The following is a 20,241-nucleotide window of genomic DNA, read 5'->3' on the forward strand; positions in this document are numbered from 1 at the left end:
CCTTTGGAAAAAAAATTCTGTTTCCTAAGGCATAAAATTTGTATTCACCCCCCACCCAAATTTTACGAGTGAATCATTTTATCATCAAATTTATTTTTACCCTAACAAATCCTTTTTTTATTATTTCATTTGGAAACATTTTCATTTTGCTTCTTTGGACGTAAAAATGGACATAAATTTTGTTTTATGTTCATTTTCGCAATGTAAAACAGAGGAATGATAGATGCAAGGGCCCTCTTTATACACGGGCTAAAGAAGGGCCCTCGAATACATCCACATCATCAAGTGCAACCGGATTCAGTTTCTCAAAATGAAATGGATCTATTCAAGAGCCCTTCTCCGGTCCTTGAATCAAGAGGGCCCTTGAATCTATCACTCCTCTATAAAGCAAGTTTTTCATCCATTTTTACGTGGAAATAAACAATCCTTCAAGGTTTGTTCTGTTTCGTAAGGCATAAAATTTGTATTCTCCCCACCCAAATATTGTGAATTGTGTGCGGACTTTTAACGTTTTTTGACGTGAAATCACGTTAAAAAGGGGGCACATAATCCTAAAGGGGGCGGAAATATAAAAATATATATGAGTTAATGGGAGATGATATTTTCACCCCGTTCACCACCTTTTAACATGAACAGTGGGCAACAGCTTTTGGATGTCCAATCGCGTTAAAAAGGGGCGAATGCATACTGCAAGGGGTGAAAAATGTTGAAGGATTTACTGTGGAGATGGTGGGGAATAGAACAAGAAAAGAGATGCTTCAAGGCGCGATGTTGCTTTCCTTAAGAGTTAAATTTCACTCGGAGGAGAAACCTTATAGAGATCGTATTGATTCTTATCAAAGAAAGACAGGTTTAACCAAGGCTGTTCAAACAGGCATATGTCAACTTAATGGTATTCCCATAGCAATTGGGGTTATGGATTTTCAGTTCATGACAATATTTGCCTCCATTAGTAAGTGCCTCCAAGATACAATGAAGCCTGGTGTTTCCAACACCAAAATGTTTGTCGACATTTTTGCACTAAATGACCTTTGGAAGGATTTCTACATAACCTGTTTCTACAAAACGGGTGTTTTCAACACTAAAATGTTTGTCGACGTTTTGCACTAAATAGAAACAAACCCAAGAACCACCTTTGGAAGGAAAAAGTATTTGAGATACAAGTTACTCTTTCTACAGAAAACAAGTAACAATGCAGGGAGGCTTCCAAAACTCCTATCTGGTTCACAGATATAGGCCAGAAGCGTGAGCCGTCTAAAGAAAGGCTAATTCGAGTGTTAGCGTGGCATTGCTTTGATCCATCATACTGGTAGAATTGACTCCATCATGCCAAGCTAGAGCATAGTTGGTTGTGACATGATTCAATTGATGTTTTGATGGAGTGGGTCCCACCAACTCCACTCAAACCCATGCATCAGGTGGGGACCACCATCTTACCTCATGCTTTGATAGGGCGAGTTCTACAATCTCCACCCAAGCCCTACATAGGGTGGGCCCATCAAGTTCTGGATTACATAAGAAAAATAGGGGAATGATATTACCCCTGACGGATAAAATCCCCCCTCTTTAATGTTTTTCGTTAAGTTTTAGGCAAAGAAACACGTTAAAGAGGGTGAATTTATCCTCAAATCAGTGAACCATTCTCACAGAAACCGTTAGGGGGGTTGGGATTTTATCCGTTTGGCGTGGGGGGGGGGGGGGGTGCAGGATATCATTTCCCGAAAAATAATGGGAAAAGTGTAAATAAGTAGCTAGAATTGTCCAATGGGGTGTATTTTGCACCATGAACCAGGAATAAATGGTCTGTATCATAGAACAAGTTCAAATGTTTGGCTACACTGAATATTTTTTTCCCATGCAAAACAAACTTTTTGAGGGTTTCTAAATCACTGTTAGGGCATGTTTGGCAACCATGAAAAAAATATTTTGTGGACTGTTAGAGGGCTAGTTATTGATGGTTTTTACAGAGACTAAATGCACAGTATGCAAATGCAAATGCAAATACAAATTGAGGATGAGACTATGAAGAGGATAGGGCTCTCGAATTCTTCCAATAAGAATACTATGTGTGTGACAGTGGCAGCAATGAAGATCTGTTCGAACAAATTACAAAGGGGAAATGGAGCCTAACGGTTACATTTGTTCATTAGTTACAGTTATGAGATGGGCATAGGGGGAAACTTGAGAGGATGGAAGTGATGGTGCATGGAAAGGCACCCAATAACAAGAAGAAAAAAAGGGCAACGAACTTCTCACAGATAGAGGGTGGGACTTGATCCTCCAAGAGCAGCAATATTCCAAGTTCAAAAATATCCTCTCTGCTATGCTTATCCCGGAAAATAAAAATGAGATCATACGAAAACCTTCAGCTGATGGTAGCTTCGCAACAAAATCTGCCTGTGGAGAACTCAAAGCACCTAGGTCTTCCTCCGTATGATTTGTAGGCACATTCAGAACCATAGTTTCATCTCATGACAAGCAATTCTCGGCAATCTTAGCACCCGCGATCTTCTTCTTCTATACTTCCTTGGTCCAGACAGAGAGTACCCAAAAATGTTTCCATAAAATGGATGGGTTCAAATCAATCAAGGAAAAAAAAAACTCATGTAATCCAATAAGATAAGTCAAACTATAAAAACTCATCCTTTTACAAAACCCAAAAGTATTTTTATTTGATACATCTTTTATTACATGTAGCAATACAAGAAAAAGGAAAACTAAAAAGACAAAATAAAGAAGTTACATGGAAATTGAGCATATGATACAGAAAATAACCGTGGATTGGGTCAGCTTGACTCGAGCCCAAAGATCAGTTATGATGCTTAGATTTACGCTTGGCTCAGCTCAGCGCAGCATGGCTTGGCGTGGAGTGGCTCCATGCTTAGTGAGTTTCTTCAGTATGCAAGCCATGGCGAGCTTAACGCCAATGCTCGCATGGCCTCGAGACAGACAAATGATGCCTCCAACAACAAGAAGACCATTTGCTATCAGTTTCTTTGACGGTCTTTTCGAGAGTTTCTTCTCTCTAAATTCTCCCACTACAGAGCTTTCGGGAAGATCTCGTTGGGCAATCTCAGTCCCAGTCTCTAATTCGGGCGGGACCTAAACAAGAAGAATGCCATAATGTTAATAAATAAATATGCATATTCAAAATTCAGAGTAAATTGATCCCATACATGCTTTGTTAGAAAGATGCATCTTTTAAGATTTTAGGAAAAAACCATGGTTTAAAAACTCCCCGAGTCAATCATCAACTCGCCCAATTGGACTATTTTCTTAATATACGCACAAACACAGATGAATAACATATACAGTAATGTGAAAAAGCCACAAGCATATATACATAAATTTGTAAACAGTACAAGTACGGATATTTATACAGATTTTTTCCCAAATCAAGATGTGATCATATCGAATATACAGGCTAAATCCACAATTAACCATCCATGGCCATCCAAATTGGTTGAAGGGTTAAAAAAACCAATCTTTATATACTCGACAACAAAATCGGTCTCAGTTTCAAGTTCAATTTGACAGAATCAGTGAAAAATTTTACCATTTTTCTTGAGAATTCAAATTTATCTAATCAGTAGCTTAGACAACCCAAGTCGAGTCTACCAAGTTCAGAGTCTATCAGTGAGATTTTGGCATTGTGAAGCAATATCGGGCATTACTGGCAATTATAGATGGTGTATGGAGTACTCACCTTCCGAATAAGCTTGAGTGCAGTAAGAGTTGAGCTCGATGGAGTGGCAATGATGGAAGAGTATCTACGCAGCGCGTTATCCATCTTGCACACGTAACTCCATATCCCCTTTGCAAAGGCCAGTTTTGTCATCTCCACATTCAGGCTGGCATCTTCTTGGTGCACCATTGTGATCTCACATGCATCTCTACCATGGACTGTTACCAGTATCACAAAGCAATCAGCATTGAACGAGAAATCCAAGAGGAATAAATAAAGATTTTTTTCATAAAATAAAATTAAGCAAATTGCTTGATTCAACCATTGCAACTGCAACTACAGCAATTAGAACCACCCATGTGATTATGTGTTCTAGTTCCCATTACTTATCATTAATAGAGAGAACCCCTAACTACATATGATAGGACACTTCATTGGACCAATGTGCAAATACACGGGTTCCGCTAGGAAATTGGTCCTTAATTCGAGTTTGACTTGGATTAGGTGTTTTTTGGGTGAAGAGCCAAAATGCACCCTTGGTCAACAAAACATAATAAATGATCGGCTACGAAATTGGAGATTGAATCCAGTATTCAAAAGCCAAACAAACTGAGCCCATCAGTGTTTTTTTTTAATATTGGATAGTAAGTCTACGGATATTTACATTGTGAAAATGAATTACTAATTGCAGGTACTTTGAAACGTATTATTTTACGGAAAATTTCAAATGCCCAAAGCACTCAGTTATCATCTCAATTTGCAATTGCTAAAAGTCAAACATAATGCAAAATCAATAAAATTCCAAAGAAAGCGACAAACATCGTGGACCAGAGTAACCCACAACAAAAAATAAAGATGTTAAAATGAAGCAACTCTATTTGTAATTGCTAAGAGCTAAACCAATGGCAGAACCAACCGAATCTCAATGGACAAATCAAGTCATGGAGCCAAAGAGGGCCACAATAACAAGGATACCAAAATGAATTCCAAGTGGGTTTTGCTTCTTACAAGAAGTGAAGTGGTTTGACTAATTCACTGAAGCCCACACTTCAGAGGCATGTTTGAACGTTCTAAAGAAGAGATGCATGGTAGAAATTCAAACTTCGAAAACTCGGTCAAATTTCGAAACCAGTCACTAGATTCCAAAATTTGATTAGACCAATCAACGAAAAACCCTTCCAGTTTTACAAAAAAATAAATAAAATGGCTGAGGACATTTTTAAGAATTAATGCATAATTGGCTCTATGATACCAGACAAACCAAGTTAATCGAGGCAAGTTCTAAGTGAACACTGAGTTCCGAAAAAATGGAAAAAGAGCAGGTTATGTGGACAATTGATAGTTTGCTAAATGAGAAATGATAATAATAAGATAAAGAAAGAAAGAACTGATGAGAAGTGTTAGGCACACTTGCCTTTCCTGATTCTCCAACCAGATCTGAAAACCCCAACACGTACGAATTTCTTCCTTCGTGGAGCAAGAGCATGTTCACAGTCCTAACCATAGTCACCACAAGAAATAAAAATAGAAATTAATAAGGGACAAAGTTGTACGAAGGAGAGACATGTCAAATGCTGGAACGAAAAATGTTTTAACATTAGAGCTTATTAAACAATACAAGCTCTTTTTCCTCATGCCTTCACTGACATGTCAGAATACCTTTCATACAAATATAATTTTGTTAACTCCCGCTCAAGTATATATTAATTTGTGTTAATCGTTGAGATCTTAATTGCAATTATTGAGTCATTAGTGATTCAAATGAATCATTGTCAATTGCTTGAATTTCTTACAACCTTTGACAACAGCAACAGTAGCAAATAGCAATGCTTCTTCTTGGAAAATGTTCCAAACTAAATGTGCAGATGGAAAATGAGCCAAACCCATCAAAATACCTATTAATTAGGTTAGTATAATACTAATTTCACTAAAATTAAAAAAGAGGGCTTGCTACAAAATTCAAGCATGTAGTCTCTGCTACCTACCACAAAGTCTGCTTTGGAAGTTGGTAAGAAACTACCCTTCCTAAGACAATAAAAGAGTGCTTGCATAAATAAAGCATTTTATTTTTCCAAGAGTAGTTCTTTCCACAGTTAAAAAGTTCAGATTCGGGAAAAAATTGGCGAGGAAAAATTTAAGAAAATTTGAAAGAAAAAAAAGCGCGAACAATTCTGTAAAAATTCAGAAACAAACGTAAAGTATATAATGAATATGTGTATATACTATATACCATCACAAACCCAGCCTTGGCAGTCATTAGAGAACACAAATACAGTGTTTGTCACATAAAATAAAGGATGCTTTATATGTTTCTAAAGGGCATCCCTTTGTTCAAAATCATGTTTTATTAACATTGTTTCATAGTAATGAAAATGGAAGTTAACAATGTGTCCCTACATTGTTACACTGAAGAAGTTGTCCGGAACTAAACTTAATCTACCCTGTCGGATTCAATAATGCTGATCTTTCTAAAATCTGACACTGCTGTAGATTCTTTTAAAACCATTCATTAAAACAAGCTGAACTTAATCTACCACAAAAGAGAAAAAGAGTTCATATTAACATCAATATCATAGTCATTTCTATAACAGTCTTAGTTAATACTTAATACAATAACTCAATAAGATATCATTTTTCTGTTCAACAGAAATCTAGCAGTATGTTATGACTTTTTTGCAGTAGATGTGATCCTTGGATGCATTGAAGAGAATATCTAAGCATGGTATAAGGAATCGTGAACATGATCAGATGCTTGCACATCCTCTGTAGTACTGTAATTCCAGTTTCCAAATGAGTATAGCAGGCCATACCTTTATAAAACAATAGAAGGTCTTCTCTTTCCCTTCCCACACACGCCATGCCAACACATACTCTCTTGGTGTCAGCAGTGGGAATTTTTTAATTGTGCGGCCAACTTCCATTCCACTAATTTCATCAATCTGCAATTGCTCATGCTCAACCAGTATCTTGTCCCATTCTATCCGGTATTCGTTGTCCATGTAGAAGTCCCTTAACAGTTTGGTTGAACAATTCTCGAATGTCGTAACGCTCAGGTATTTTAGGGGAGCATCCTGCAGGGCAAAGCTTCCAATCTCACAGGCAGAAAAACCAATCAAATAGCTGAACAACCTGGAACTCATCCCACTTGGAGTTTATAAAAAGTTAGTCAGTGGTCAGTTCAGTACTTCCATTTCTTTTAAATCCCTAGAACATTGGTTTTAATCATAGCTAAACAGTTAAACGATGAGATGACGCATAAAGTAGCCAGTTCTGAGAAAAGATAAGGAAGGAAATTGTATGTTTCTTGATTTAGCATCTATCAATGTCAACCGTACTACAAAATCAAACTTGCAGTGGAAGAGAGAGAGAGAGAGAGAGAGAGAGAGAGAGAGAGAGAGAGAGAGAGAGAGAGAGAGAGAGAGAGGCCAAATATTTAGGTGAAGGTATAATAGAGTTTGACAGGTGGCACTCAAAGGTAATTCAGTAATTGATAGGGTCAGGCATCATTTTTATGCGGGCATGAGGAGACACGAACCTAAAATCTTTTTAAAAACATATTGCAAACTGGGGAATCAAATGTTAGAACAAATGCTCAAAAAACCTGTTGCTTGACTATCAACTCAGCCTGGTCAACCTAGTTCTGCATACTGAGTTAAAACCCAATTTAGGGAAATGATAAATGGGCCCCTTTTCATAGCTTGGGACACCGAGCTGCATTGTATGTGGCAATCATGTCACTTCATTCCTTCAAATGTGAAATATATCAGCCCCTTTGCAGTCATACATACACTGTAGCTGGGTGTCCCTAGTAATGAAAAGGGGCGCATTTATCATTTACCCCCAATTTTTTATTAAAATTCACCAGCCCTGGATTTTTAAAAATTGGGAAATTATCTCTATGTTGTGTTCGTATTTTAGTTTTTTATCAGAATCGAAATCTACTGATGAGACATGGGGCTCCATATTCCTCATGTGGACAGATGTCATTATGTCAATGTTATTTTGTATGCTGCGGCATTGTCATAGACTTGTTTACATGTGAATAACTAAAATCACTTGAATTGAGAAGATACAAAATGCCCATATGACCTTTTCTAACCAAAGTCTGAGTTTAGTGTGAAAATATCAGCAAAGCCTCCTTTGCTCATGACCAGTGTTTGAGAAGTCATAATCGGACGAGGACATGCCCAATAGGTGAGCCAATGATTGACTAGTTTATATATAATGCTTATGATTATTCAATTAAAACTGAGACACGCATGATGTTGACTGTCTAAAGAATCAAAATTGACATGGCAAACAGTTTTTTGAGCTTGTAGTTCCAATTGACAGGCAATGAAAATCTTGGTGACTTGCCAAGTTGATAAAAAATTAAGATAAATGATAAAAAATGGAAAAAAACATAGGGAAAACAAAGGAATATATAAGTAGGGAAAATAGCAGAAGAATGAATAAGAGAAGAAATCTCAGTAGAGGTGGATAAGGATTAGGTTTAGACAGTAAGAGTCCACCGAGAAGAAGAATAAAGGAGAAGAGTAAAGAAGAACAAGGAAGATTCAATGGCTGTTTGCAGAGGAGAGTTTAAAATCACTAAAAGAACTCACAACTGATGAGCAGTTAAAAGGAAATATTTTGAGCAGTAACAGAAAAATAATATTCTGAACTCTACTATTCAGAAACTTGGATGAGATAATGAGAAAATGGCCCAAGTGGATCATTGACTCGGGAGAATTTAGAAAAAAACCACCAAGCTTTGGAGGCTCCGTTCTCATATAACAGCCAAATCAATTGACCTGACAGTTCCTTTCTAAGTCCCTCACCTTTATATATTGGCCATATATAACTAATGGTTAATGATCCTTGAAACAGGAATCAAGTGGGAACCACTTCATACTGTAAGACCAATATCCTCTACAGACAGTGAAGTTGTGACTCTTAAAAATAGCCCCAATAATATTGTCAACGAGCCATAAATCTTCAACTAAAGCAGTATCGCATCATAACCTCTTTATGATAACTGCTAAGAGATACATATTTTATAGCAGAAAATCCAGTAAATCATGAAAGAACTAAGGGCCCGTTTGGATACCTCATGCATTTGTATTTTTATTTGGATTTGAGTTTTGGATACAAAACACATCAATCATCTTCATGATCATGTTTTAAGAGAGAGAGAAAGAGAGAGGGAGGGATGTCTCGCTGCTACTGGAGCAACGTCGAGGAGCAGCGATGGTGACAGAAGTTGCCACAAATATTGATTTCCAAATAGTGTCTCGCAGAAAAGATTTGAAAATCAAAACTTTTTGCACTGTTGTAGCTGACTTGGAAATCTAAGGATCTGATCCAGTTAAAAATATCAACTAAATCCAAATCTAAATCTTGCTGGTATCCAAACATGGCCTAAGCATATTAGGGTTTTGAAATCTTCTTCACCCTTTCTCTAAACTAGTGGATCTTTTTTTTTAATGGTCTTGTGTCTCTTCAACTAGCAAATCAAAGTCAAGGAAAACAGTGAAACCAAGGGCCATGGAAAAAGCCACAAAGAATTTGATTGAGTGCTTGAAAACCAAAGAAGTTATTACATGAAAAGCTTTTTAAACTCAAAAAGCTCATCTCTGAGTACTTGATCAAATTTCAAGTCAACTCAGATCAGACACTGACTAAGTCCGATTCATAGTTGAGTGTTTAAACCATGAAGGAAATAACCACGCATAACAAGGAGCTGGGAATCCTCACAGAAACATAAAGAAATAGAATCGACTTGACCTGCCCATTATCTATTTCTTCAAGTAAATCAAAAGTATCAACTAGCGAGTCCCAATCATTGTACAATGCATGAATACTTAGCTCTCTGCAATTTTTATGACACCTTTCCTTACAGAGCAGCATATATATATATATATATATATATATATATATATATATATATATATATCAATATTCACATTAATTCAGTGAGATAGAGCACATACCTTTGGCTTACAACACTTCGCTTTGTAGGACATAAGATTGTTTCTCCTATCTATGACATCATCCCATTTCTCCTTTTCGTCTACCTTCCGTTCCAAATTGTTAACTAAATTTCTTAAATCATCATCTGAAATGATCTCTGAGATTCTGCATACACAAGAACTTTGACCTCAGATCACGGGAAGGAATAATTATAAAACCTTGCATCTCCTTTAATGACAAAAGGGAGCCCACATAGAGCTAGCATGATTCAAGTCTACGGATGAGCCTCACTTCAGTTCACCCATCATATTATACAACATATTGAATATAAAACACTACCAAAGATTGATTGGATGCATTCAAAGTTCCAAACACACAAATAATAGGACATCTTAACAGTGAATTTGATATGTATGAGAAAGAGCTACCGAAAGATGAAGTCAAAAAGCTTGGCACGTGTACATAATCTTGATGAAAATGTTGATGATGGGTCCTCCATGAAACCAAATTTGAATTAACAATTAACAGATATCAATACAAAGTTTGCTACTAGGTGATTGGTTATTTGACCATTCTTCAGTCCCAAGATAATTTATCAGCATATTTCCTTCACTGGACACCATCTTATCTGCATTGCAATATAGTTTTATGCAGGATTCATAGACTAGAGTCTAGTGTTCACATTAAAGGTGTGAGAGTGGAACTGGTAATGGTCTCAATAAAATCCTACGCAAGAAAGTTCCCCACTAATTGCCCAATAGCAACATCAATCCAGACATTTCTATTATCGTAACCATTGAATTAACCCAACATATAAGAAGATATTGAATTGAACTATGATAGCAAACCATATCCACTTAACAAAATAGCAATAGGGGCAACAATATGTTACCTCTGATGAACAATAGAGTGCTGAAATCCATGAGAGAGAGAGAGAGAGAGAGAGAGAGAGAGAGAGAGAGAGAGAGAGAGAGAGAAATCAAATGAAGTGTTTAAGTTTTGTACAGAGAATTACTACGGTCTGAGCATCAACTCATCATCCTCTATTAGAGAAAATTCTGTTACATGCCTAGATGGTGGGTTCCACTTAGGGTGGAATTATCAAACTAGTTTAGATTTTCTAGTTTGTAGGATTGGCTCTCTAGTTGTTTGGTATGGGTAGGAGTCTTAGAAATAAAGGTTAGGATTTCAAGTGGCTGCCAAGTGGGGTTTTCCATTTGGTATAAATAACAAGTAGCCCTTTTCAAATGAATGAAGAAAGTTATACCAGAAATTATGTTTTTGTACACAAAGGAGGACTGACCCTTCCCTCAAAGTGGGTCAAGAGGATGATCTTCCCTCTAAGAAGATCAATCACATTGCAGACCGATTTGGGTTCGTAACAAATTCATGGTCCGATCATCAACTAAAATCCCATCAGCCCCAAAAAAAAACAACCCAATTACCTTTTAACATTGATCCATTAAATAATTTCAGCTAGAGTAAGATCCAAGTATACCACAACCAAAATCTCCAATCAATGAGAAGAAAAAAATAGCAGGAGGGAACATTGAACTACACATGTTGTAAATAAGAATGAAAAATAGAAACTGACCCAATTGTTGAATTTCCATTTGGGGAAATCGTTGTTGGCACAACTACTAGATCGCGTTTCAAAGGTCTTGTAAATGCCCTTCGAAATTGCCAGAGGAAGAGAAATAACAGTACGATGATCGTTGCCCATCCCCCACGAATGGTATCCCCCCAAAATTCCTCAGACCCAACATACATTCCCTCCAAATTCAAGGGAAAAAACAAAGGTTTGGCCATTTACAGAGATTCCTCTCAGTCCTTCCTTGGACTTCCTCTATTTTATTTTCTTTCTATTTTCTCGAATTTTTCTTTTTCTCCTTTTGTGTGTCCCAACTCCCAAGTAAAGAGAGAGACAGTGAGTTGAAATCATCGATAGAATACACGCATGGGCGCGGATTATGCGTAATTGCGTGTACACTTTTTGGATTCGTCCAGACGTCCACGCATCGGATAAGCATTATGCTTGAGTAGATTTGGTGGGACCTAACCTATCAAAAATTAGTGCAATATGGTGGGGCCCACCCTACATATGGATTTGCTTGGAGATAATGGTGGGCCTATTTATGGGTGCAAAATGGTGGGACCTACTGTATGCATAGGTTTGGGGTGACATGGGGGAACATACCAGATCAAAACATGAGCTATAAAATAGTGGGCCCCGCCCATGCTATACATGAGCTGTAAAAAACTCCACCTATGAAAAATTCGAATAAAAAATTTATGTGGAAAAGGTTTTCAAAGAAAAATTAGGTGGAAAGAAAACTAATGGCACAGGAAAGAAATAGGTTTAGTGTATATATATATATATATATATATAGGGCAATGATATTGTCACCCCCCCTGCGTACGCATTCGCCCCCCTTATTAAAGCTTTTTGACGTCAAATCAAGCCAAAAGGGGAGCGAATGCGTAATTTAGGGGGGGTGACAATATCATCGCCCTATATATATATATATATATATATATATATATATATATATATATATATGAGGGCCCACATTGTTTGGGTGATCCAAGCCATCCATTTTAAAGGCCCTCACATAGATAGGGTGTCTACAAAAAATCAGATCCATAGGATCATCCCAACCCTACGATTTGTGGAGGTAAAATGGATGTCTTTAAACTTTCACAAATTAGTCCATTTTTTGTCTACACAGTTCGAATGGTTAGGATGATCCTATGGATCTGATTTTTTGTGGACACCCTATCTATGTGAGGGCCTTAAAAATGAATGGTTTGGATCACCCAAATAATGTGGCCCCCATTGTATTTTAAGCTAGTGTGTAGATAACTTATCTACACATATGTGTAGGAACCGTTTTCTCATATATATATATATATATATATGAGGAAAGTGTTGGTGAGCTTAAGCTCACCAAACTTATGGTGAGCTTAAGCGCCCAATCACATGGGGGCCTACTTTGTTAGGATGATCCAAAGCATTCATTTGAAAGGCCCTTGCATAGATGGGGTGTGTACCAAAAATCAGCTCCATAGGATCATCCTAACCCATCCATTTGTGGAGGTCAAAATGGACAGACATTGTTTGTCCACAAATCTGCCCATTTTTGTCCTCCACAAATGGAGAGGTTAGGATGATCTTATGGAGCTGATTTTTGGTACACACCCTATCTATGATAAGGCCTTGCAAATGAATGGTTTGGATCACCACAAAAAATGTGGGACCCATGTGATTGGGGAGCTTAAGCGCACCATAAGTTTGGTGAGCTTAAGCTCACCAACACTTTCCTCTATATATATATATATATATATATATATATATATATATATATATATATATATATATATATGAGAAAACGGTTCCTACACATATGTGTAGAGAGTTCTCTACACACTAGCTTAAAATACAGTGGGGGCCCACATTGTTTGGGTGATCCAAGCCATCCATTTTAAAGGCCCTCACATAGATAGGGTGTCTACAAAAAATCAGATCCATAGGATCATCCCAACCCTACGATTTGTGGAGGTAAAATGGATGTCTTTAAACTTTCACAAATTAGTCCATTTTTTGTCTACACAGTTCGAATGGTTAGGATGATCCTATGGATCTGATTTTTTGTGGACACCCTATCTATGCGAGGGCCTTAAAAATGAATGGTTTGGATCACCCAAATAATGTGGCCCCCATTGTATTTTAAGCTAGTGTGTAGATAACTTATCTACACATATGTGTAGGAACCGTTTTCTCATATATATATATATATATATATATATATATATATGAGGAAAGTGTTGGTGAGCTTAAGCTCACCAAACTTATGGTGAGCTTAAGCGCCCAATCACATTGGGGCCTACTTTGTTAGGATGATCCAAAGCATTCATTTGAAAGGCCCTTGCATAGATGGGGTGTGTACCAAAAATCAGCTCCATAGGATCGTCCTAACCCATCCATTTGTGGAGGTCAAAATGGACAGACATTGTTTGTCCACAAATCTGCCCATTTTTGTCCTCCACAAATGGAGAGGTTAGGATGATCTTATGGAGCTGATTTTTGGTACACACCCTATCTATGATAAGGCCTTGCAAATGAATGGTTTGGATCACCACAAAAAATGTGGGACCCATGTGATTGGGGAGCTTAAGCGCACCATAAGTTTGGTGAGCTTAAGCTCACCAACACTTTCCTCTATATATATATATATATATATATATATATATATATATATATATATATGAGAAAACGGTTCCTACACATATGTGTAGAGAGTTCTCTACACACTAGCTTAAAATACAGTGGGGGCCCACATTGTTTGGGTGATCCAAGCCATCCATTTTAAAGGCCCTCACATAGATAGGGTGTCTACAAAAAATCAGATCCATAGGATCATCCCAACCCTACGATTTGTGGAGGTAAAATGGATGTTTTAAACCTTCACAAATTAGTCCATTTTTTGCCTCCACAGTTCGAATGGTTAGGATGATCCTATGGATCTTATTTTTTGTGGACACCCTATCTATGTGAGGGCCTTAAAAATGATTGGCCCTCACATAGATAGGGGTGTCCACCAAAAATCAGCTCCATAGGATCATCCCAACCCTTCAAACTGTGGAGGCAAAAATGGACAAATTTCTGAAGGTTTTTACACTTTCATTTTTGCCTCCACAAATCGTAGGGTTGAGATGATCCTATGGAGTTGATTTTTGGTGGACACCCTATCTATGTGAGGGCCAATCAAATGAATTCTTTGGATCACCAAAACAATGTGGGCCCATTGTATTTTAAGCGGGCGGTGTAGCTTCACTTTCCTCATATATATATATATACCAAACTTATGGTGAGCTAGCTTGCCCAATCACATGGGTCCCACATTTTGGGGAGTGATCCAAACCATTCATTTGCAAGGCCTTATCATAGATAGGGGGTGTACCAAAAATCAGCTCCATAGGATCATCCTAACCCCTCCATTTGTGGAGGACAAAAATGGGGCAGATTTGTCTGTCCATTTTTGTCCTCCACAAATGGAGGGGTTAGGATGATCCTATGGAGCTGATTTTTGGTACACCCCCCATCTATATAAGGGACTTTCAAATGAATGGTTTGGATCATCCTAACAAAGTGGCCCCCATGTGATTGGGCAAGCTAGCTCACCATAAGTTTGGTAGTTTCCTCATATGTGTATATATATATATATATATATATATATATATATATATATATATATATATATATATATATATATGGGAATTGCTAGCGTCCATTGTAGAAGGCATTTCGCAGCTGGTCTGTCTATAGATTATAAAGTTGTGAACTCTATCAGGTCCAAACATAAACGGGGGTCCACAAAAAGGCATAGGATCCGCTAAACTATGAACATATCATATCATATCATATCATATATTCTATTATAATATAGCAGGATGGATGTAAGGGGAGTCCAAAAAAGGCATAGGATCCGATAACTAAGAACATATCATATCATATCATATAATCTATTATAATATAGCAGGATGGGGGTTTACGTCCACGTGGACAGCCTCCCTATCTGCTTATATCTTATGTAGCTCCCTCTCTCAAAAGACGCAAAGAAATTTTAGAAACCGTATTATTTAGGAATAAAACTCCTTTCTAATTGTAAAAATACTCAATTTAGTAACCAATAAGGGGCCGCCACCACCATAAATCTAGGGCAGTGATAAATTCGCATTGTGAGCAGGGAGGAGAGGGGTTTGGGAAGATGCAGGAAGGGTTTAGAAAGAGAAACGATTTCATTTGGTCTTTTTTAATCTCAATCCTATAAACCAAATCAAGCCTTTCAAATTAAAATGGTTATTGGGTTGCTGCACTAACCCAACTAGCTAAGAATTTTTTTTTTAAATCATACAAGCCTCAGTTCAAGTCAGTTGGGGTCTTCTACTGCCTTCTGCAGTAACTGAGGTGAGACTCCCCACATGAGTTTTCGGTTTTGGTGTTATTTTTTTTTATTTTTTTCAGAATTTAAGATGTACAGTGGTTGTTTAACGAGGACTCTTTTTTGAGTAAAGAGCTCAAGGTATTGATAAATAATGACTTTAGTTGAGATTGGGTGCTAGATAGAGTTTGTGATTGAAATTTACATAGGCCAACAATTATTTTTTGAAGAAGGAAACAAATTGATTGAACACAAAGATATACATGGCAGATTCTATCATAGATGGAGTTCTATGATAAATGGGTATGCGAAGTTTGGCAATTGCAAAAAGCTCTTGCGGTGTTCATACATCCACACACACAATCATACGCGCCAGGAGAGTTTTTGCTGATTTTGTTTTTCTTTCGTATCCTTACTTTTTGAGACACCACATTTTTAAGAGATTTGGGGATTTTTATTTGAATTGCAATGATTATTTCCTAATGCTGAAAGACTGAAAGTAATGGGTCGCTGTTGAAAAATGTGTTGTCTTCAATTAAAATGGTGCTAATTGGTTTGTGGTGGAGTTGGAAGGCAGGTCGGTTTGTATGTTGAGAGTGAAATTTATAATGAATGATGATGGTTAATGGGTCCTTATGATGTCTTCCCACCACTAACAACCCTTTGCCATGAACATACAGGATTTGAATAGTTGTGGGTTTCTGGAGAGAGTACTCCCATCTTCTGCAAAAAAATCTGAGACAAGAACCCATCTGTATTGGGTTGTTGAGAAGCCAGAAACCTGAAGAACAATATGAGAACAAGAAAGGAACCAAAGAAACCAAGACCCATATGGGAACAAGGCCTGGTGTCAGACACAAGAGGGAGAAATGAAAGAAAACCGGGTAATTTGTCACCCCTAATGTCCCAAAACTTTCATTATCTACAATTCCTGGTACTTCCAAAAATTTCCTGCAACTCTTGGAAGTTCAAAACAACCATTCAGTGAGAATAATTGGTTTTGGCTTTTTGGTTTATATTTGGTGTTAGTGTCTTTTGCGTTGGGAAACTAGGGATTTCTATGTCACTTGCTTGTTTTATGAATCACGATCTGGCGTAATCTAACAGTCATATATAAGCAGCCTATGTTGATTAGGTACATGGAAAGGCTTCTTCTCCCTCTCCAACTATTTATAATCTCCCTTTCTATATCATTTTCATTTTTTACTCTCTTGTTATCTGTTTTCTGTAGAAACACAAACTAGTATGTCGCATACTTGCCAAATTCAAGTGTGTTTCGGGTCTGTTTCCATTTGTGCATTACGTCAACAGACATCAGTCTACTAGACTTCATTTTATATTGGAGGCAAAACACTTGGTGCATATCAATTCAAAAAATGGTGGGGGCAAATATCTGTCTTAAGGAAGAGGCATCAATAACGTGCCTTGGAGCATCATGTATTTATAGCTCCACCAAAATATTCATCATCTCCTACAAATTTTCGTCAACAGTTACACAATATATACACACTGGAGATTTGCTAGGGAGCAACGTAGAAGGCGTTTAGCGGACTGGCTGTTGCATGAGAGAGCAGCCACTTTTCAATAGATTTTGTCTTATTCACTTAATTCATCTGAGGTGGCTGCTCTCTCATGCAACAGCCGGTCTGCAAAATGCCTTATGTGATGGTCCCTAGCAAATCCCTACACATGGATATGTATATTATTTATACATATATCTGTTGGAGCAAGTGGTTGAAAGCAATAGATCTCACTAAAAATAACAATGCAAAAATATAAAATTAGAGTAATGCTAGGGAAACCGAGAGTAGGACCTAAAAGGGGACCCGACAAATTGTTTCACAACACAACAGCACTAGTGACGTGAGCAATCCCTTAAGTTTAGAGAAATCGTCAGAAGTAAATTTTTCTTTGACACATGGCATACTCTCATTGCAGGTCCAAATTAAGGTCGGACTCTAGGTCTCCATATCATTTTCCATTAAATTATACCGACTTGAATAGAGGATAACAAACAATCTGAATTGTGATACTGTCGTACGTCCTCGAACGCCCTCCTTAAATTGTTATTCGGCCCTAATTCCAGTGCAAGGATCACACGACTGAACCACCTCCAGGAACAGTAGGAGAATGAATTGTTGCAATGCACCACTCAACAATTCGATAAGGCAAGCCCTCTATCAAACACTTTTTGTTGCTCTTGAGGCTCTAGAGTAGTCTCTTTCTCATGCCTCTGGATGTTAGAATGAGAGCTCTCTTTATAGAGTTCAAATAGCAAGCCAAAGGTCTCCTTAGAAAACCAAGTGACTCTTTAAAGAGATACACCAATTCAATGTGATAATTTATGAATTCATAGAATTCTAGGCGACTCTTCGTAGATTCAAAGCCTACCAAGAGTCATACATGAATCTTTAATTAATCCCAAGAGTCATCACTAATGAGAGTACTCAAAACTAAGAGTCATCATTAATAGGTTAATAAAAAAGCCATGGAATATGAAGAGTTGCTCACAAAGAGTCAAAACTTTCATGAACCTATTAATGTGAACCATTAAATAGATTCATTGCTCCAACTCATTCACTTATCCAAGATCCAAGTCATGACTTTTGGAGTCTCAACGAATACGAAACGTCATCATTAAAGCCTCAAATTTAATTTGAATTTGAAACCATTAATTGGAACAAAATCCAACAATATCAACACACATTATATGCTGTAAATGATAAATTCACCATTTAAAGCTTTTTTGACAACTTTTATTGGAGTTTTTCTTGAAAACAAAGTCAATTTTCAAGTAAAGGCAAACAAGGCCATTTGCAAGAGTGCATACTGTTTATATTGTATTTATGGAAATAAGCATATAAATGGTTGGAGTTGGATCAACATTTCGGAGCATGCCCACTTTTAACAGACTCTAACCAGCTTTGTTTGAGCGCAACAGTGTCATGCAGTGGGGAGTACTCCTGCAAACAACAATCAAAACACAAGATATCATTCCCTACATTTTCCTGGAAACTTTAAGGCCCTGTTCGTTTCAGATTATAACAACCGATTGTCAGCCCTAAACTATTGGACTCTAATTTAAATGTAATTTTGAGTCCAATAATAGGTTTTGGACTTACAAGCGGTTGTCATAATCTGAAACAAACAGGGCATCAGTTTTGTCACCCACTCCAATAATTTCACCAACCAATAAAAAACATACAATAAAAATCTCTCTCTCTCTCTCTCTCTCTCTCTCTCTCTCTCTCTCTCTCTCTCTCTCTCTCACACACACACACACACACACACACACACACAAGACTCATATTTACCTCCATTTTTCTAATTAGCTCTTCGGCTGTCTCTGCTGAAACTACAATGTGTCTTTCAGAATCCTTTATGAAACCTTCCTCTACCCCTTTATCAAACAATGCAAGCAAGCTGTTATAGTATCCATCTACATTCAATAGTCCCACCTGTTCCATAAATTTAAAATAAATGAAAACCCAATTCATCAAAATTTTAATAAAAGTTAAATTAAACAAAGAAATGGTCAATTAAAATCCAATCTTACAGGTTTTTCATGAATGCCCAGCTGAGACCATGTTATCATCTCTAACATTTCTTCCATGGTTCCAAAACCGCCTGGAGGTAGAGGTTGAAATTTTGTAACATGGGGAAGAGTTCTAATGCAAAGGAAACTAGAGGAAATTTTGCAGGTGGATAGTATTTGAATTCACCAGGAAGGGCAATGAAAGCATCTGCAAATTTGGCCATCATGGACTTCCTTTCATGCATGTCTGCAACTATTTGCACTTCCCCAGCGGGTTTTCCTGAAATCTGATAGTAAGAATTAAGGTTGATCAGTTTCCAGCCAACATCTATGTATCTATCTATAATCTATCTATCTATTTATCTATCACTAATCTATCTATCTATCAATCCATCTATAATCTATAATCTATACTGAGCATATGGATTATGGTGGGGCCTACTATTTTACACTTCATGAATGGTGGTGCGGGGCCCAAAATTTTATAACAATGCCTAGCATGGGTAGGCCAGCCTTTTTACACTTCCTACTTTGATGAGGTGGGGCCCACCAACTCTACCAAAACCCATGCATAGCATGTGCCCCGAATAATAGTATTGCAAGAAAGAGAAAACAGATAACAAGAGCAGATGAAGTTTTACCTCATCTGTCATGAGAGCTGCAGGAATTACTCTGCCATAAAGGGAAGAAAAGCAAACATTTTTATAAAAATAAAAAATCCTCCTCAAAAGGATTAGTTTAAATAAACGATGGTTTAAGTGAGGGTAGAAAAACAAAACCCACTAAAAATGCAATGAAAAGTATAAACATACCCAAGAACATGACAGCCACCATTAAAAACAGACTGAGAGAGCAAACCCATCAGACCCAAACCACCACCACCAAAGATCAAATTGATTTTTTTCTCAACCTGAAAAGAAGAAGAAAGAATAAAAACTTGAGAAAGACTATCAAACAGCACAGAAAAATCCATCATATTATTAGTTTATTACCATATGTTTTCCAAGCTCAAGAGCTGTATCCCTAAAACTAGGCTTGTTTCCTGCTCTACTCCCGCAGAAAACACAAATCCTTTTGAACCTCCCTTTCTTCTCACTCACTACAGATCTCTCCTCAACTCCTTCCAT

General features: G+C 37.3%; 2 protein-coding genes across 2 annotated transcripts; both read right to left on the reverse strand.

Annotated features, from left to right (window-relative positions):
- Window positions 1-2,607: 2,607 nt before the first annotated feature.
- On the reverse strand, window positions 2,608-11,582 carry LOC143879860 (uncharacterized). The gene is made up of 6 exons (XM_077382509.1): window positions 11,232-11,582; window positions 9,658-9,802; window positions 6,496-6,756; window positions 5,100-5,181; window positions 3,707-3,903; window positions 2,608-3,102 (listed from the first exon to the last, which is right to left on the reverse strand). Exons 1-6 carry the CDS (start codon window positions 11,444-11,446, stop codon window positions 2,845-2,847), a joined length of 1,158 nt encoding a protein of 385 aa, XP_077238624.1. The 5' UTR covers window positions 11,447-11,582; the 3' UTR covers window positions 2,608-2,844.
- A 6,802-nt stretch (window positions 11,583-18,384) lies between these two features.
- LOC143879861 (cytokinin riboside 5'-monophosphate phosphoribohydrolase LOG1-like) lies at window positions 18,385-20,241 on the reverse strand. Its single transcript, XM_077382510.1, has 7 exons — window positions 20,107-20,241; window positions 19,927-20,024; window positions 19,756-19,786; window positions 19,302-19,401; window positions 19,136-19,206; window positions 18,894-19,037; window positions 18,385-18,542 (listed from the first exon to the last, which is right to left on the reverse strand). Exons 1-7 carry the CDS (start codon window positions 20,239-20,241, stop codon window positions 18,459-18,461), a joined length of 663 nt encoding a protein of 220 aa, XP_077238625.1. The 3' UTR covers window positions 18,385-18,458.

Source organism: Tasmannia lanceolata, unplaced genomic scaffold, assembly GCF_043159265.1.
Source record: "Tasmannia lanceolata isolate RefF3 unplaced genomic scaffold, GAP_Taslan_0.1 ptg000006l, whole genome shotgun sequence".
NCBI classification, from domain to species: domain Eukaryota; kingdom Viridiplantae; phylum Streptophyta; class Magnoliopsida; order Canellales; family Winteraceae; genus Tasmannia; species Tasmannia lanceolata.

Coding starts and splice junctions, on each gene's coding strand:
- LOC143879860 (XM_077382509.1), bottom strand. CDS start 11,446: ATGGCCAAACCTTTGTTTTTTCCCTTGAATTTGGAGGGAATGTATGTT. Junction 5,182..6,495: donor CCTTCTATTGTTTTATAAAG/GTATGGCCTGCT, acceptor GACTATGGTTAG/GACTGTGAACATGCTCTTGC. Junction 3,904..5,099: donor TGGTTGGAGAATCAGGAAAG/GCAAGTGTGCCT, acceptor TACTGGTAACAG/TCCATGGTAGAGATGCATGT.
- LOC143879861 (XM_077382510.1), bottom strand. CDS start 20,241: ATGGAAGGAGTTGAGGAGAGATCTGTAGTGAGTGAGAAGAAAGGGAGG. Junction 19,038..19,135: donor TGGGCATTCATGAAAAACCT/GTAAGATTGGAT, acceptor TTTATGGAACAG/GTGGGACTATTGAATGTAGA. Junction 18,543..18,893: donor AGCTAATTAGAAAAATGGAG/GTAAATATGAGT, acceptor TGTTGTTTGCAG/GAGTACTCCCCACTGCATGA.